At 43.8% G+C, this 15,289-nt stretch overlaps 1 protein-coding gene across 1 annotated transcript in view; it reads left to right on the top strand.

Moving 5' to 3' along the window:
• The window catches only part of SV2C (synaptic vesicle glycoprotein 2C), a 215,456-nt gene that overhangs the window by 188,730 nt on the left and 11,437 nt on the right, over positions 1-15,289 (top strand). The window contains exons 10-12 of the mRNA XM_082624126.1: positions 1,410-1,543; positions 3,047-3,250; positions 3,721-3,880. Of these exons, the coding sequence (XP_082480252.1) occupies positions 1,410-1,543; positions 3,047-3,250; positions 3,721-3,880 (498 nt within the window). The remainder of the gene's footprint in view (positions 1-1,409; positions 1,544-3,046; positions 3,251-3,720; positions 3,881-15,289) is intronic.

Genomic DNA, 15,289 nt, shown 5'->3' with positions numbered 1-15,289 from the left:
AGAGCATACGAGAAACTGACAATAGTGGTTATCCCTGGGAAAAAGAACTAGGTGGCTTGAGGATGGGAGACAAAAGACTTACTATTTCCTTTTTCAACATTTTGAGTTTTGCGCCACGTGTACTCTGTGCATATAGTATCCATTAAAAAAAAATTGTTTCCGCTTTCTAAATTCAGTTTCACTTCAGAAAATTAGTGATCTTCTTAAAATGTGCCATTATTTACCCTCCTTTAGTAGATAGATTTATGGCTTAGATGGTTTTACTCTGGACTTCTAGAGTAAGGGTTGAAATAAGATTGTTTTTTGAGGAGGTTGGTCTCATAGGCGCTTAGTGCCTTTTGAGCAGACAAATGCAGTCCGACATTAGGGTGAGGATGATTTTCAGAGTACTCGATAATGAATTGCTTTTAAGTCAGCTCACTCGCCTAGGAGGATCAGTCCCTTTCTGCTCTCATAAGAGTGGTATTTGGTGTAATAACTTCTTCCCCAGGTGAATAAGCATTTTCCTCTCGGTGACTGGCTAAGTATACATTCATAGTCTCTTAATAAATTACCGAGACACATTGATGAATATGTGTCCATGTCTCCCAAGAGTCCTTATCAACACTGAATATCTGAGCCATAGACTCTTCTAAGATGTTAGGCTCATTGTGACTATTATCATCTCCCCCTTCCCCTTTACATCACCCAGAAATGGATCTGAGCAAGTTTCATCATTCTACACATTTCCAAAAATAAGCAGGGCTATGGTCATTCTACTTGGTACCTCTTGAGTACCAAGATGAGAAAAAAAATTAAAAATGAGAAAAAAAATTCTTGAAAATGACTGTAAGCTATGAGTTCCTTGACCCCCAAGACAATCATTCCTCACATAAATGATTCTCCCATCCTCTCTTCAAGATAATTGGAAGTCTCTACACTAGAATGAAGAAGCTTTGGGTTTTCAGCTTGGGAAATAGACTTTCATTAAAAGTGAGCATGGCAGCACATCCTCAAGTTAGAGCTATTAGCCCCAAATAGAGAATTTTCAAATTAAAGCATATGTGAAGGAACAAGAGGATAGGATTGAAAAATAAAGAATCAATAGCCACAAGTAATCTCCAAACTCAATACCTTCAACTCTATACCCTACAAAAACTTTTACCAACATTGCCAAAAGCTAAATGAAGTTATTTTGAATGCCATCTCTTCTTCTGGTAGAAAGTAATATTGGTGAGCAATGAGATAGCCAAAGGACAGGCCACATGAGGAAAAAGGGGAAAAGCTAGGAGCTTAGAAAATCCAGAAGCCAATGTCCTTTATAATTAAGAGAGTCCATAGTGGGACCTCACATCTCTAAATCTGTTTGACTTAGCTTTCAACTCTGATAGACACAATCATCAATATGAATCTTTTTGTGTGTTGGGCAGATTTGAAGGGATCAGGCTCAAATCCATAATTTTCAAAGATTCGGTTTTTAAGTCCTGCACCTTTGAGGATGTGACTTCAGTCAACACCTACTTCAAGAACTGCATGTTTATTAATACTGTTTTTAACAACACAGGTAGGTGTGCCCCTTAACCCTGCCTGGGGCCTCTTCACGGGTCCTAGTTCTTGGCAGAAACGTGATACTCATTTGGTGATAGGCGTGGGCATAGGCTTAAGGGGGAAGTGAAGGTTGAAGTACAAATGAACGGACTCCATCAGGTTGGATCAAAGTTGAGCTTGTATTGACTGTCTTTGTCACATGTAATGCAGATGGAGCTTGCTGAGTTCAAAGTTGGAAATACAAAATCCTTTGGTGAATAATTTTTAAAGCAAAGAATTAACCTGTGGTTTGTTTGCTTTGATAATCCTGATTTCAAAATCTGGTGTTAGCTTAAGTGAGCATGCCTGAACTACACATCTACAGAGATGGATGAAACATGCTCAATCGGATACAGTCTTTTAGTCCAGTCCATTTAATGGAGGCTGGAAAACTCGCCAGGGAAAAAGAGGAAGGGCAACAAACTTTGACTGAACACCTACTACGTGCTGGTTCCTACCTCAGGTTATTAGACACTCATTATCTTGTTTAATTTTCACAATAGCTGAGGCTTAGAACAATGCAGTAATTTGGCCACAGTTGTAGAACTAGTAACAGCTGCCATTTGAGCCCAGGCTCATCTGATTGCAAAGCCCAAGCCTTGCCACCGACACACATTGGTCTGTCTGTCCCATGAGTCCAGAATAACAGCCTGACACTGGCAGGAGGATCCGCTCCACCCTGTTGCCAGTCCTGCCTTCTTGGTGATCAGACAGGAGCCAGCTCTGCCTAGCTCCAAGTGAGAGTGGAGTCAGGGGTCTCGGGGTTTGTTTAAACAGTGCTCTCACTGTCTTCCAGCCCATTCAACCTCAGAAGGCCAGCTTTTTAGGCACATCTTGTTCAGCTAGGACAACAGCCGTTTTGATTCTCACTGCCTTTTAGCAGAGCCCAGCATCCTCTGCAGATACCCCTTTTGGCTAGATCCAAGGTCAAGAAAAAAAAAAAATCAGCAGCGGATGCTGGTGACCTTCCAATGAGGCTGACTCAGGTTCCTCGGTGGGTTCCTGCCCTTGAGCCTTCTCATAAATTCAGCCTCAAGGACCCAAGGAAAGTCCTGTTCCTTCTCACTGCCTCCGAGCCCTATAAAATGGCAGTAGTGAGGCCGATTCATACACATTTGGAAACAAATTATTTTTGTAATTGTAGTATGGAAGCTTTAGTACTCTAATGATAATCCTTACGTAACATGATAATTAGAACAAAGGAGCATCATAAAGGAGTAAGCAATCATGTAATTAGCAAGGACCAACCATAAGAAATCAGAGGATAAGTGGACTCTTTAGTTTATCCCTTTATTCAACAGAAGTGTTCCTTCCTTCAGCTACTTCGTAATGTGGGGTCCTAGACTCGATCCTGTGCTTTGGCCAGACCCGGAAGCCCTCAAGGAGCTTACAATACCATGATTTTTTTCTGAATTCTCGGCAGGCTTTCGGTGCACGACTCTCCTGCACCAGTATAAGTTGCCGTTCTTTGTGTCCACAGATTTTGAGCCGTATAAATTCATTAACTGCGAATTTCAAAACTGCACATTTGTGCACAACAAGACAGGATGCCACATTACCTTTGAAGATGACTATGGTGCCTACTGGGTTTATTTTGTCAACTTCCTGGGGACATTGGCAGTGTTGCCAGGGAACATCGTGTCTGCTCTCCTAATGGACAGAATCGGGCGCTTAACGATGCTAGGTATGTGCTTGGTTTCATGTAAAATACAAGAGCTGCCCTTGCAATCTAGAGGGAGCCTGTCTCCTGCTATACTCCCTATGCCCCTAGGATTTGCATCCCACAGAGATGAGGAGAAATCCCTTAAGACCTTTCATTAGGACTAAATTTTAGTAAAATATGTATAATTACATCTCATTTGAACAGCTTCTGTGAGTTAACAGACTGAAAAACGAATTATGTGTGACTAATGTCTGTTTTTCTACTTACATAGCTGAGTGATTCATGATGTGTATTTCATGCTTGCTGTGTTCAGAAGGTAGTTAGAGACGCAAACCTTATATGCAAGTAAACACACTGGTACCTGAGCTTTATGAACCCAGGCTGTGGCTTCCTCTTGGGATTCAGTTTTGCTGTGAGATCTCAAAGACCTGAGGGTCCTTGCTCTACTAAGATGACAGGAAACGTCCCAGCCGTGTCTGCTTTGTTGGCAGGTGGCTCTATGGTGCTTTCGGGGATCAGCTGTTTCTTCCTTTGGTTTGGCACCAGCGAATCCATGATGATAGGCATGCTGTGTCTGTACAATGGGTTGACCATCTCGGCCTGGAACTCTCTTGATGTGGTCACTGTGGAACTGTACCCTACAGATCGGAGGTATGTTGAAATGGGCCTCCAGCAAGAGGTTCTCTGAGCCCCATGGGACCACTGAAAAGTCAGAGAAAACAAGCCAAACTGTCATTTCCCCCCAAAAGCAAAAATCCAAAAAAAAAATTCTGGCTTATGAAGTTGTAGGCTCTACTCATATCTTTTATTTATTCTTTATTTTTTAATAAGGCAAAACATTATTTCTTCCACATTGACTATTACACTTAGTATCATAAAAATGTTATTACTTTGAAAACAGTTTGTAGATTAGTTTCTCAATTTGAAAACATTCCTGGGGTTACATGATGATTGCTGAGAAGGGACAATCATAAGTTAAATGCTAAATAATTACAATGTAAATTGTTCCCAATTTTTATAGCTAGACTATATTTACAGCTAGATATTTTTATAGCAATGTATCCATGTACTATGTAGTTAAATATATAGTCAATATTAGTATTAAGTATATATACTAAATATTATAATTATATTTAACTATCATTTGGTATGGGAAAATCAGGTTTGCCTGGGAACTATGAAGGCTTTTCAGTATATGTATGGATATTTATATTTAAGTCATTAGACAAGGTAAGGCACTGAAGTTCTTTTTTTACCTAACTTTTTTTGAAGTATAGTTGAAGTACAATATTATATATGTTTCAAATGTACAACATAGTGATTTACAATTTTTAAAGGTTATACTCCACTTATAGTTATCATAAGATATTGGCTATATTCCATGTGTTATACAATATGTCCTTGTAGCTTATTTATTTTATACATCTACTCATCTCTTTTAAAAAGAAAATGTAGGGGAATATAGTTGCTAGCCGGAGTTACTAGGGCAATGAAACCAGTGAAGGAATTTAATTGTGTTCATGACTTAGCTTGCTGGCTAACAGTATGAGGAAGCAGTAATGAAACAGGGAGGGATGGGCTGTAAGAGCCTCTCCAGGGGCTTCTCTGGTGGTGCAGTGGCTAAGAATCAGCCTGCCAATGCAGGGGACATGAGTTCAAGCCCTGGTCCAGGAAGATCCCACATGCCGTGGAACAGCTAAGCCCATGTGCCACAGCTATTGAGCCTGCGCTCTAGAGCCCGCGTGCCACAACTACTGAGCTTGTGTGCCACAACTACGGAAGCCCACGCTCCTAGAGCCCGTACTCCGCAACAAGAGAAGCCACCGCAATGAGAAACCCGTGCAATGCAACAAAGAGTAGCCCCCGCTCGCCGCAACTAGAGAAAGCCCGAGCACAGCAACAAAAACCTAACACAGCCAAAAATAAATAAATAAAATAAATAAATTTAAAATAATGCATGCAAAACAATACATGTTTTAAATAATAATAATAATAATGCTTAAAAAAAAAAAAAAGGAGCCTCTCCGGGCCCCTTATCAGTCCTGAGAGGGTTCTTACCTTACATTTGCAAGTATCTACATGAGCTCTGCATTAAGGCACCACAAAGAGGTCTCTGGAACATATCTCTTGACCTTCCTGGTCTGTTGAAGGAAAACCCAACATATTTCCAGTGACCAAAAAAAGACAGCTATTGGAAAAAAATTATGCATCTGTTCCCAAAATGGAGACACAGAGATTTTGCACCTCATATCATAAAAAGGGCTAGAAGGTAGGGCTTTGGGGTGGATCTTCAGCAGCTGACTCATGAAAAGAATAGAAACCCAGTTTTGCCATTTGACATGAGTGAAGACAAATGGCCTTTGCCTTCTTTCATTTTGTGTACACTCCGTCACCATGGAGGCCCTCTTTGCTAGAGGATGGAGTCAGCATTCTCTGGATTTTGAGATGGAGGAGGGTTTTTTCTAGGACAATGCAGAGACATTTGAGATATCAATTTTCAACTGATCCTGAGTCCTCCTTTTGTTTATTGGCCCCAGTGGGCACATTCTCTGCATACCCAGACTCTCTAACTTATATTTCTTCTTCATGAACACGTATTACTGAGCTTACAGGAACCCTATAGGTACTCCAGTATCCATCTCCCTGCTGAGTATCTGGAACTCTTATGGATGTCTGCTTATCAGATATTCTAATTAGTAACCTCCTGTTGATGACTTACGCTCTGAAAGGAACCATACAACCCATAACTGTCATCTCGTCCCTTCTTTCAACAAACATTAGTTCTCTTCTGTGGGCAAGCTCCTGGGATGGGTGTCACAGGACTAGGATGCTGCCAAAACAAGATTAAGACTCTGCAGCTTGCTTGCCTTCTCATCCTGCAAACTGGGCCCAGGTGTGGACTAAACTAGACATTTAAAAAAGCCCCTCAATGTTAAAGCAAGGCTATGTCATAGGCTGTAACCTTTTTATTTTACATTGTAAAAGCTTGATACTATTTGAGATGAATCAGCTGCTTATCCCTCTGCCACAGGAATGGAACAATGAGTATTCTCCTGTGGCAAAAACCTGGCTTAAAAACAAAACGCCACCAATCAGGTGGGTCTGTCCATGAGAAACATGGACCTGCTGTGTTTCTGTTGTCGGAAAGGTTAAACATCAAGCAAGATAAAAACAGAAATTGCCCTGTGTATTAGCTCAGATCCTCTGAGAAGCAGAGGACAAGATGGGATTAAACATGCACAGATTTTTGTTAGAGGAAATGTGGGTTATGAGAGAAAATGGGGAGGGAGGTATAGTCTGGCTGCAGTGCAAGCCTGAGCCCCATGGAGGAGCAAGGAAGGAAGGCCAGTTGGGTAGAAGTGTCCCAGACCACCAGCAAGCAGTCTCAGGAAGGTTTGGCATGGCTGTGACAAAGTCAGCTTCAGAGGAGTCCCACCTGTCCCAGGCACCAGCCTGCTGTAGTATTCCTCTTACGTTCAGTTTGCTGCTGCTGGAGCAGCAAAACATGGGGATGCATTTCAGAGCATGGCAGCTGGGCCAGGACTCAGAAATTGGCAAGGTGCATCCTCACTTTAGCCACGCTGTTGCTAGCAGATGTTCTCTAGCACTCAAGCTGATGTTACCACATAACGTACAGGAAGTCACTTCCTTAAGTGATGGAGAGATAACTTACCTGCCAGAGCTGCATCACTAGGGCCATGGTGATTTAGCTAGCACCACCTACTCTGTTTCAGGCTTAAGCCTTCTGTTTCATCTCTGCTGCTTTCCTCTGGGTCACATAGGAGGACTCCCCTGACCTCTGGCTCAGCTTTTAGAAGAAAACCCCAACTGTTTTTGTGTATAGGTACCCTATGGCCTCTTCTCCCCGTGGAAGCAGAATAGAATACATCCTGACAAGAATTTTGGTTATAGGCTGTGATTTTTTCATACTAGAACTTTAGCACTGCCAACTCCTTGCCCAGTTTCTAGAATCTGTCCTTAATGATCACTTACTAGGACACTCTGATTCCAGGCCCCAAACTAAAAAGTAGCCTCTTGAGCTATTCAACAGCCAACTCCTATCAAAATCCCAGAGAACATGATTATATTGGGGGGACATAGCTTACCATATAATCTAAATGCTATGAAAGTTGTAACACTTGAAAGCCACATTTGTCAACCACAGTACGGACTTGACCTTTAATGTTATACTCTTGGCTTGCATTTACTGTGAAAGCACGAGTGAGGACAGGACGTTTCCCATCATAGCGCACCTTTCCTCTCTGTAGAGCCCACCACCTGATCTGCAGCGAGTTCCAGGACCTGCTCTGGGGAGCTGCTTTGTCTCTTCACTTCACATGATAAAAATTAGTAATTCCTCACATTTGCTTCCCTGCTGTGAGGTCAAGAGGCAGAGTGCCTATGTCTGTGTTACATCTCCATGGTCCAGGTATTTGCTTTGCTTCTCCTCATCCTGGTTTGCACTCTTGCATTCCTATATTATTAATTTTGTCTTTTTTTTTTTTTTTGCGGTATGCGGGCCTCTCACCGTTGTGGCCTCTCCCGTTGCGGAACACAGGCTCCGGACGCACAGGCCCAGTGGCCATGGCTTACGGGCCCAGCAGCTCCGCGGCATATGGGACCTTCCCACGAACCCGTGTCCCCTGCATCGGCAGGCGGACTCTCAATCACTGCGCCACCAGGGAAGCCCTAATTTTGTCTTTTATAAGCTACCCTAAATCATTTCATAAAGAGGCAGGAAAATTTGAAATTAAAATTGTATGTACTTATTGAGCAGCACTTTTCTGTGCCTGAAAAATGAAGCAGAACAGCCACTGCTAACACGTTTTGTAAGGAAAAGCTCGTGGTTTTTTTCCTTCACACTCAGTTCTTGACTTTTGGCCACCAAATATGGAGGGGTTTTTTCCCATAACAAGCAATTCTCTAATTCCCAGTAGACACCAACTGGATGTTCTAAAATTTCACTCAGTTCTGACACGATCTACCTGGAGACAGCATAAGATCCCACAGGTTAAGGACTCAGTTCCCACAAGAGTGCCCCCCTTCAGACACCAAACACAAGTCAGGTTATCACCTATACATCTGACCAACCAGCTATACATTGGAATTCTCTCTACCCCCTCCTTGGGTTTGATTACTTGCCAGAATGGCTCACAGAACTCAGGGAAACATTTCCTTGTGTTTACCGATTTATTATAAGAGGTTACAACTCAGGAACAGCCAGACAGAAGAGATGCATACATAGGGCAAGGTAACGGAAGAAGGAGCACAGAGCTTTGTGCCCCATCCAGGTATGCCACCCTCCTGGTACTTCCGTGCAGTCACCAACCTGGAAGTTCATCAAATCTTGTTGTTCGAAAGTTTTTATAGAACTTAATCTCCAGCCCTGTGCCCCCCATTCCCAGTGCCAACCTCTAATCGCTTGCTCTTTCTGGTAATGTTGCTGAAACTCGGCCTCTGTGTACCAGTGCCAAGTTGAATCTCAGAGACAGAGTTTTGGGTGAAGTAGCAAAGAATAGCTTTATTGCTTTGCCAGGCAAAGGGGGACACAGTGGGCTCGTGCCCTCAAAACTGTGTGTCCCAACCCGGGAGGATCTGGTGAGTTTCATAGCAGTGGTTCAAGGGTGGAGTTGCTGATAAAGATCAGGGTGTGTGCAAGGCCTGCATTCCTTTAATCTGGCCTAAGGTGGTCTCCTGATGAGATTCTGGGGTTCTCAAGGTTATCAAACTGTGACCTCCTCTCTGGAATGAAGAATGCTTCTGTCAAATAGTTCCACATCTTCCATTTGTTGGGGGTTTTAGTTCTGCAGAAGAGCTCAAAGATATTGTTATATGTATCCCTTGAGGCGGAACCAGGATCCTATCCCAAGGCTGCACTATTGTTTCTTGGCTGTTCCTCCCTAGTCTCAGCATCCCCTCCCCTCCCTGACTAGCAACTGTTTGAATCTGCCCTTTGGGACTTAGGGAGGCCTCATGGAGGCTGGAGTCTATTCCCTACAAACAAGGAAAGGCTTCCATCCCAGAAGCCCCACAGGGTCCTGCTTGGTTTCATTTACAGATCACCACAACAGACATAATAGTAATGGAAACATTTGAAATATTGTGAGAATTACCAAATTATGACAAAGAGACAGGGAGTGAGCAAATGCTGTTGGGAAAATGATGCTGATAGACGTGCTAGACCCAGGGTTGCCACAAATGGTCAATTTGTAAAAAACACAGTATCTTCCAAGTATAATAAAATGAAGTGCAATAGGGCTTCCCTGGTGGCGCAGTGGTTGGGAGTCTGCCTGCCGATGCAGGGGACACGGGTTCGGGCCCTGGTCTGGGAGGATCCCACATGCTGCGGAGCGACTGGGCCCGTGAGCCACAATTACTGAGCCTGCGCGTCTGGAGCCTGTGCTCCGCAACAAGAGAGGCCGCGATAGCGAGAGGCCCGCGCACCGCGATGAGGAGTGGCCCCCACTTGCCGCAACTGGAGAGAGTCCTGGCACAGAAACGAAGACCCAGCACAGCCATAAATAAATAAATAAATAAATAAATTTAAAAAAAGCGCAGCCCCCGCTCGCCACAGCTAGAGAGAGCCCGCGCGCAGCAGCGAAGACCCAACTCAGTCAAAAATAAATTAAAAAAAAAAAAAAAATGAAGTGCAATAAAATGAGGTATGCCTGCACATAGGGTGAGGTCCAGAAGGCTCCCAAGTACAGGAGCCTATGTCATCCTGGAGTTGGGGGGCACACCACCCTGCTGGCATGTGGATGCGTTCACCAATCTGGAAGCTCTCCAGATTTATGGAGGTTTCATTATGTAGACATGATTGATTAAATCATTGGCTTCTGCTGATTGAACTCAATCTCCAGCCTCTCTCCCCTCCCTGAGGTGAGGGTGGGATAGGCTGAAAGTTCCAACCCTCTAATCACATGGTTAGTTTTTCTGGAGACCAGCCCCCATCTAGAAACCATCTAGGAGCCCCTCAAATTCAAGAAGTTGAATGAATCCCAAACATGATAAGCCAAAGAAATCCACACCAAGACAAAGAAAAAAATCTTGAAAGCAGCCAGAGGCAACACTTCACCTATAGGGAAAAACAGTTAGATTGCTAGATTCCCCCACTCTAAAAATGTTGCACCTGTTTTTAGAATTGCAGTGGTGATATGTAATTTTCTTTTATTATGCAGAAAAGCCAAGATTTTAAAGACGGATAAAAACTCAGTGTTAACTGGAGTGGGTGAGGGTGAAATTACTGCTCAGAGACTGTTGTGGGAATTCTGTGTTTTTTCTCATTCTGTTTGAGCTCTTCCTGGTTATTTGGATGATAAGTGATATTCAATTGAAAGCAGTCATTTTCATATTATGTTCTGAGACTTCTGATCTTATTTAAGCCTTTGGTTTTGGTTGGCATTCTCAGACATCTCTCTGGGAGGGGAAGGGGTACACTGCCCCATTATTGCCAGGTGGAGATAGATGTCCAGGTTACGACTCAGCCTCCACTGACAGCCAAGAAAGGGTGTCCTTATTCCTGCTGCACAGCGGTGGGAGTCCAGGCTCCCCTCAAGATAACCAATACCATGGAGGGGAAGCAGGGACAAACTCATTACTGGCCAGCAGGGATGAAAATCCCAGCTTCCTACTTAGCCTTCCCCGACCACCCCAATGGTGACGTTGAGGCCCCTCATTACAGGTTCACGAGGATGGAAGTCTAGGTTCTCCACTTGGCCTTTGCTGGTGTGGCTGGCAGTTGGGTTACACTTTTTTCCAGTATTTGGTTGGAGAAGCGAGGTTGTTGTCTAAATGTTTTCTGTCTTGCTAGGCTGCCTCTATCCTGGTCCTTTGGGTAGAGAGAGAGCAGGCTCTGGTTGGGGTGTTATTGAAATCTGTACCTGTTGGTATTTCCTTTTGCCAGCTTCGTCAGTTCCAAGTCTCAGATGTATGAGGCAAAAAGAAAATTCAGGAAGTCACCATTCCCCAGGTCCCCAGCTGCTCTGCCTTTTTTCTTTATCTTCCAGAGTCTTCTTAGGTTTGTTTTATAACGTCCAGGACTTTTAGCTGTATTTAGTAGGAAGAATAAGAAAAGTATGTCTACTCCATCTCAATATGACTTTTAATATTGTTCATTTATTTACGCAACAACTTTTTTGGAGTGCCTGTGATAAAACCATGAATAAGCCATTCGTGGTCATTACTTTCATGTAGCTTAAGGACAAGTGAACGTCAGGCACAACACAGTGTGGTCAGGGTTATTGTGGGCAAAGGACATGGTGTTCTGACAGCAGAAGAAAGGGTTCCTTAGAAGGAGTGATATCTGAGCTGAGACTTGAAGGAACATATATACAACCATTCTGTTTTTCACTTTCAATGCAGTATTCAGTAAATTACATGAGATATTTAGTACTTTATTATGAAATAGGCTTTGTGTTAGATGATTTTGTTCAACCGCAGGCTAATGTACGTGTTCTGAGCACATTTAAGGGACGCTAGGCTAAGCTATGACGTTCAGTAGGGGTATTAAATGCATTTCTGACTTATGATACATTCAACTTATGATGGGTTTGGAGGGATGTAACTCATAGTAAGTCAAGGAAGATCTCTAGAGGCAGCACATGCTCTGGTTCATTTTGGTTCTGAGTTCTAGCCTGCGTATCCTTCTGCATCCAGGCAGTGACTTCCTGCTGGGAGCTCCCCGGCTCACACTTCCTATCTCCATATGGCCCAGAGCCATTCTTACCCCTCCTCTATGGAGCTCAGGGCAAGGAGCCCCCACCTTGTAAGTGATGAAACCGAGGCTGTCCCCACTGGCCACCAACTCTGCACGGAATCCCTCAGCCCTACAGGCCTGTCTCACGGGGATTCTTCCAGCAACCTGCTCCTGCCTTTCTCTGGCCACTGGCCTCCTTCTTCCTACCCCCCCTTACACATGCCCAGTTTCAGATATGACCTCAGAAAGGAAGAGAAAATAAACCCCTGATTGTTCGCACCTGCTGTTCCCTGCTCATCCTGGGCAGCTGCTGCCGTCACCCAGTGCTCTGGGTTGGTCCTCTTCCTTGATGAGCTAAAATGAAAACATCTGCCCAGAATTAACCAACCTAAGCCCCTCCCCTTAGGACTGTGTTTGTTTAGACAGAGAAGTTCCCCATTCCTTCCGGGAGCTCAGACCTGAAGTTCTTTAATCCTGGATCTCTTACCAGCCAGCTGTGTGACCTCAGGAAGACCACTCAGCATAACTGTGCCTCAGTTGTTTGAGATATAAAATGAGGAGATTCTACATCTGTGCCCATGAAGATAAAGACCTCACTTATTGTTTAAAGATTTTGAGATGAAGGAATCTTTGATTCAGTCATCTTTTCTAACCAACCTACACTCCATCCATTTCCCTTTGCCCTGCTTTCTTTTTTTTAGAGCCCATATCATTATATATGTTTATATTTTATGTGACTTGAGTCACTTTGGCCATTCAGCAAATGTCAGATCATTTTTGTCTCTGGCAGTTAGAAGTGGAAAGTGGGGGTGGGGGCAGTATATGGCCCTTCACCCACCACCTCACCCCCAGGGGATGTATTAAATGGCAGCAAATCCTAACAAATGTGCAAATGGCCACAAAAACAGTCCTACAGCCCGTTCTTGACTCCAGGGAAGTCCATCTCTCTGCCCTTGCCCGAAAGGGCCATGGACATCATGACATGCTGACAGCAGGACCACCAGACTTGGGGCTGGTCAGGCAGCAGAGTATGCCTGTAAGTGTCAGAGTCCAGGACCAGTGGGCTCTAGAGTCTGGAATCTGGACCAAGGGTACCATTTCACCAGGTTGCGGGGCTTGGAGGATGCTTGTCCATCCATCGTGCTAAGGACAGAACATTCCAGTCAACTGCATATCAAGCACTCATATCACCAATGAAAACTGATCTCCATGTTCATTAACGAACCTTCTCATGTAGATTTCTAAAATGATAGTTAAAGCCCTAAGGAATCACCTCTGGCCTGTTAATTCCTGATTAACATGTTTTAAATTCTATGGGTATAGAGACAACTTCTCTTTATACTGATGTACTTTTAAAGCAAATTACCTCCCAGACCATATGATGATAGGATGTTAGGGTGTACATTTGTTTACTGTCTGTCACCCACTAGAATGTGAGCTCCTTGAGAGCAGGACTTTGTTTTCCTTATTCACTACCAAGACTCCAGATGAATGGATGATAGATGAAAAGATAGAAAGATGGAAAAAAAGATGCTTTTTACAATCCGGCTGGTTATGGGCGATAGTCTTCCTCCCTGTGTGGGGTCTGGCTCCCTACTCTCCAGGCTAAGCTAGTTGGACCAGTTGTGAGTGAGGGAGCATTCCTGTTCAGTTCTCCCCATCTGCCCTTCTGTGTCCCTCTTCCACTTTGTCCATCCACGGCCTGTGCCCTCCAGAGCCTGCAGCTGTCAGCTCCCCCTTCCCCATTCGGCACTGACTGTTGGAAACATCTTCTTCCTCTCCTCCTGCTTCTCCATCAGCAGTGTGGAGGAAACCTGAATTCAGGTATGGCCGCTACCAGAAAACAGCTGGGTAACTTTAGATTAGTCCTTGAACCTTTCTGGAGCTTGGTGTTCTCATGTGAGAAATGAATGGGTGAGTCAGGCACAGTGCTGAGTATTCAGATTATCTCATTTAACCTTATTTAATCCTCTCTCCAACCCTACAAGGGTAGGTAGTTTTATTCCATTTTCAAGTGAGGAAAAGGAGCCACAGAAGGGGGAAAGTAACTTGCCCTGGATCCCTTAGCATCAAACCCAGATGTAATGACCCTTCGGTGCAGCTCCCAGCACGGGCATACCTAGTCTGTGACATATAGAACCATCCCAGTAGGTCTGGGGTGGGCCTCTGGGAATCAGTTTCCAAGAAGCTCACACAGTGTTTGGGATATACAGCCGTGTCCATCAACCATGGCCTTAGACGAACTCCAGGTTGCCTCCCAGGGCTCACTTTCATTCTGTCATCATTTACCCTGGCCCAGGGACTCACTTCCTAGCGAGGTTTATCAGATAAGTGATAAGACACAAAGGCTTCCATTCTGACCTGAATATATTTGCATTTCAACAGGAACAAGCAATAGGATGACCCTTGATGGTTGTGGGGAGGGAGGGAGATAGAAGCCCACTTTGGGCCCAGGGATTCCTATGGGCTCAAAACTGCAGGTAAGTCCTCCACTTGTTTGTGAGTGAGAAAAGCCCTGCTTGCAGGATGCCATCTTCCCAAATTAAGGAGGACACACACAGACCACACACCCATACTCACTGCTTAGATGAGACAAATTTTCTCTTCCTTTGAAGATCAGAAAGCAATTGAATTCAGTCTGTCCTGATTTCAGAATGTGAAACTAGGGATTTTTCCTCCACAAAAGCAAGATAATAGTCTGGCATCAATAAATAAACATGGACCAACTGATGTCCACTAAAATGCTCATTACATTTGGGATTAGCAGATACAAACGACTATATATAAAATAGATAAACAACAAGGTCCTACTGTAGAGCACAGGGAGCTGTACTCAATATACTGTAATAAACCATAATGGAAAAGAATATGAAAAACAGGCTTTGCTTGTGGCACAGTGGTTAAGAATCCACTTGCTAATTCAGGGGACACGGGTTTGATCCCTGGTCCGGGAAGATCCCACATGCCACTGAGCAACTAAGCCCATGCACCACAATTACTGAGCCCTGCAATGAGAAGCCCGTGCACCACAACGAAGATCCAATGCAGCCATAAATAAATAAGAATATGAAAAAGAATATGTATATATATGTATAACTGAATCACTTTGCTGTATACCAGAAACTAACACAACATCGTAAATCAACTATACTTCAGTTTTCTTTAAAAATGCCCATTACTTATCGTATATTAACGCATATATGTGGAACCTAGAAAAATGGTACAGATGAACCAGTTTGCAGGGCAGAAATTGAGACACAGATGTAGAGAACAAACGTATGGACACCAAGGGAGGAAAGTGGCGGGGGCAGGGTGGTGGTGGGATGAATTGGGAGATTGGGATTGACATATATACACTAATATGT

This window comes from Mesoplodon mirus (assembly GCF_964341445.2).
Source record: "Mesoplodon mirus genome assembly, chromosome: 5".
In the NCBI taxonomy this organism is placed as follows: Eukaryota; Metazoa; Chordata; class Mammalia; order Artiodactyla; family Ziphiidae; genus Mesoplodon; species Mesoplodon mirus.
This window is presented reverse-complemented; position numbering and strand designations above follow the sequence as displayed.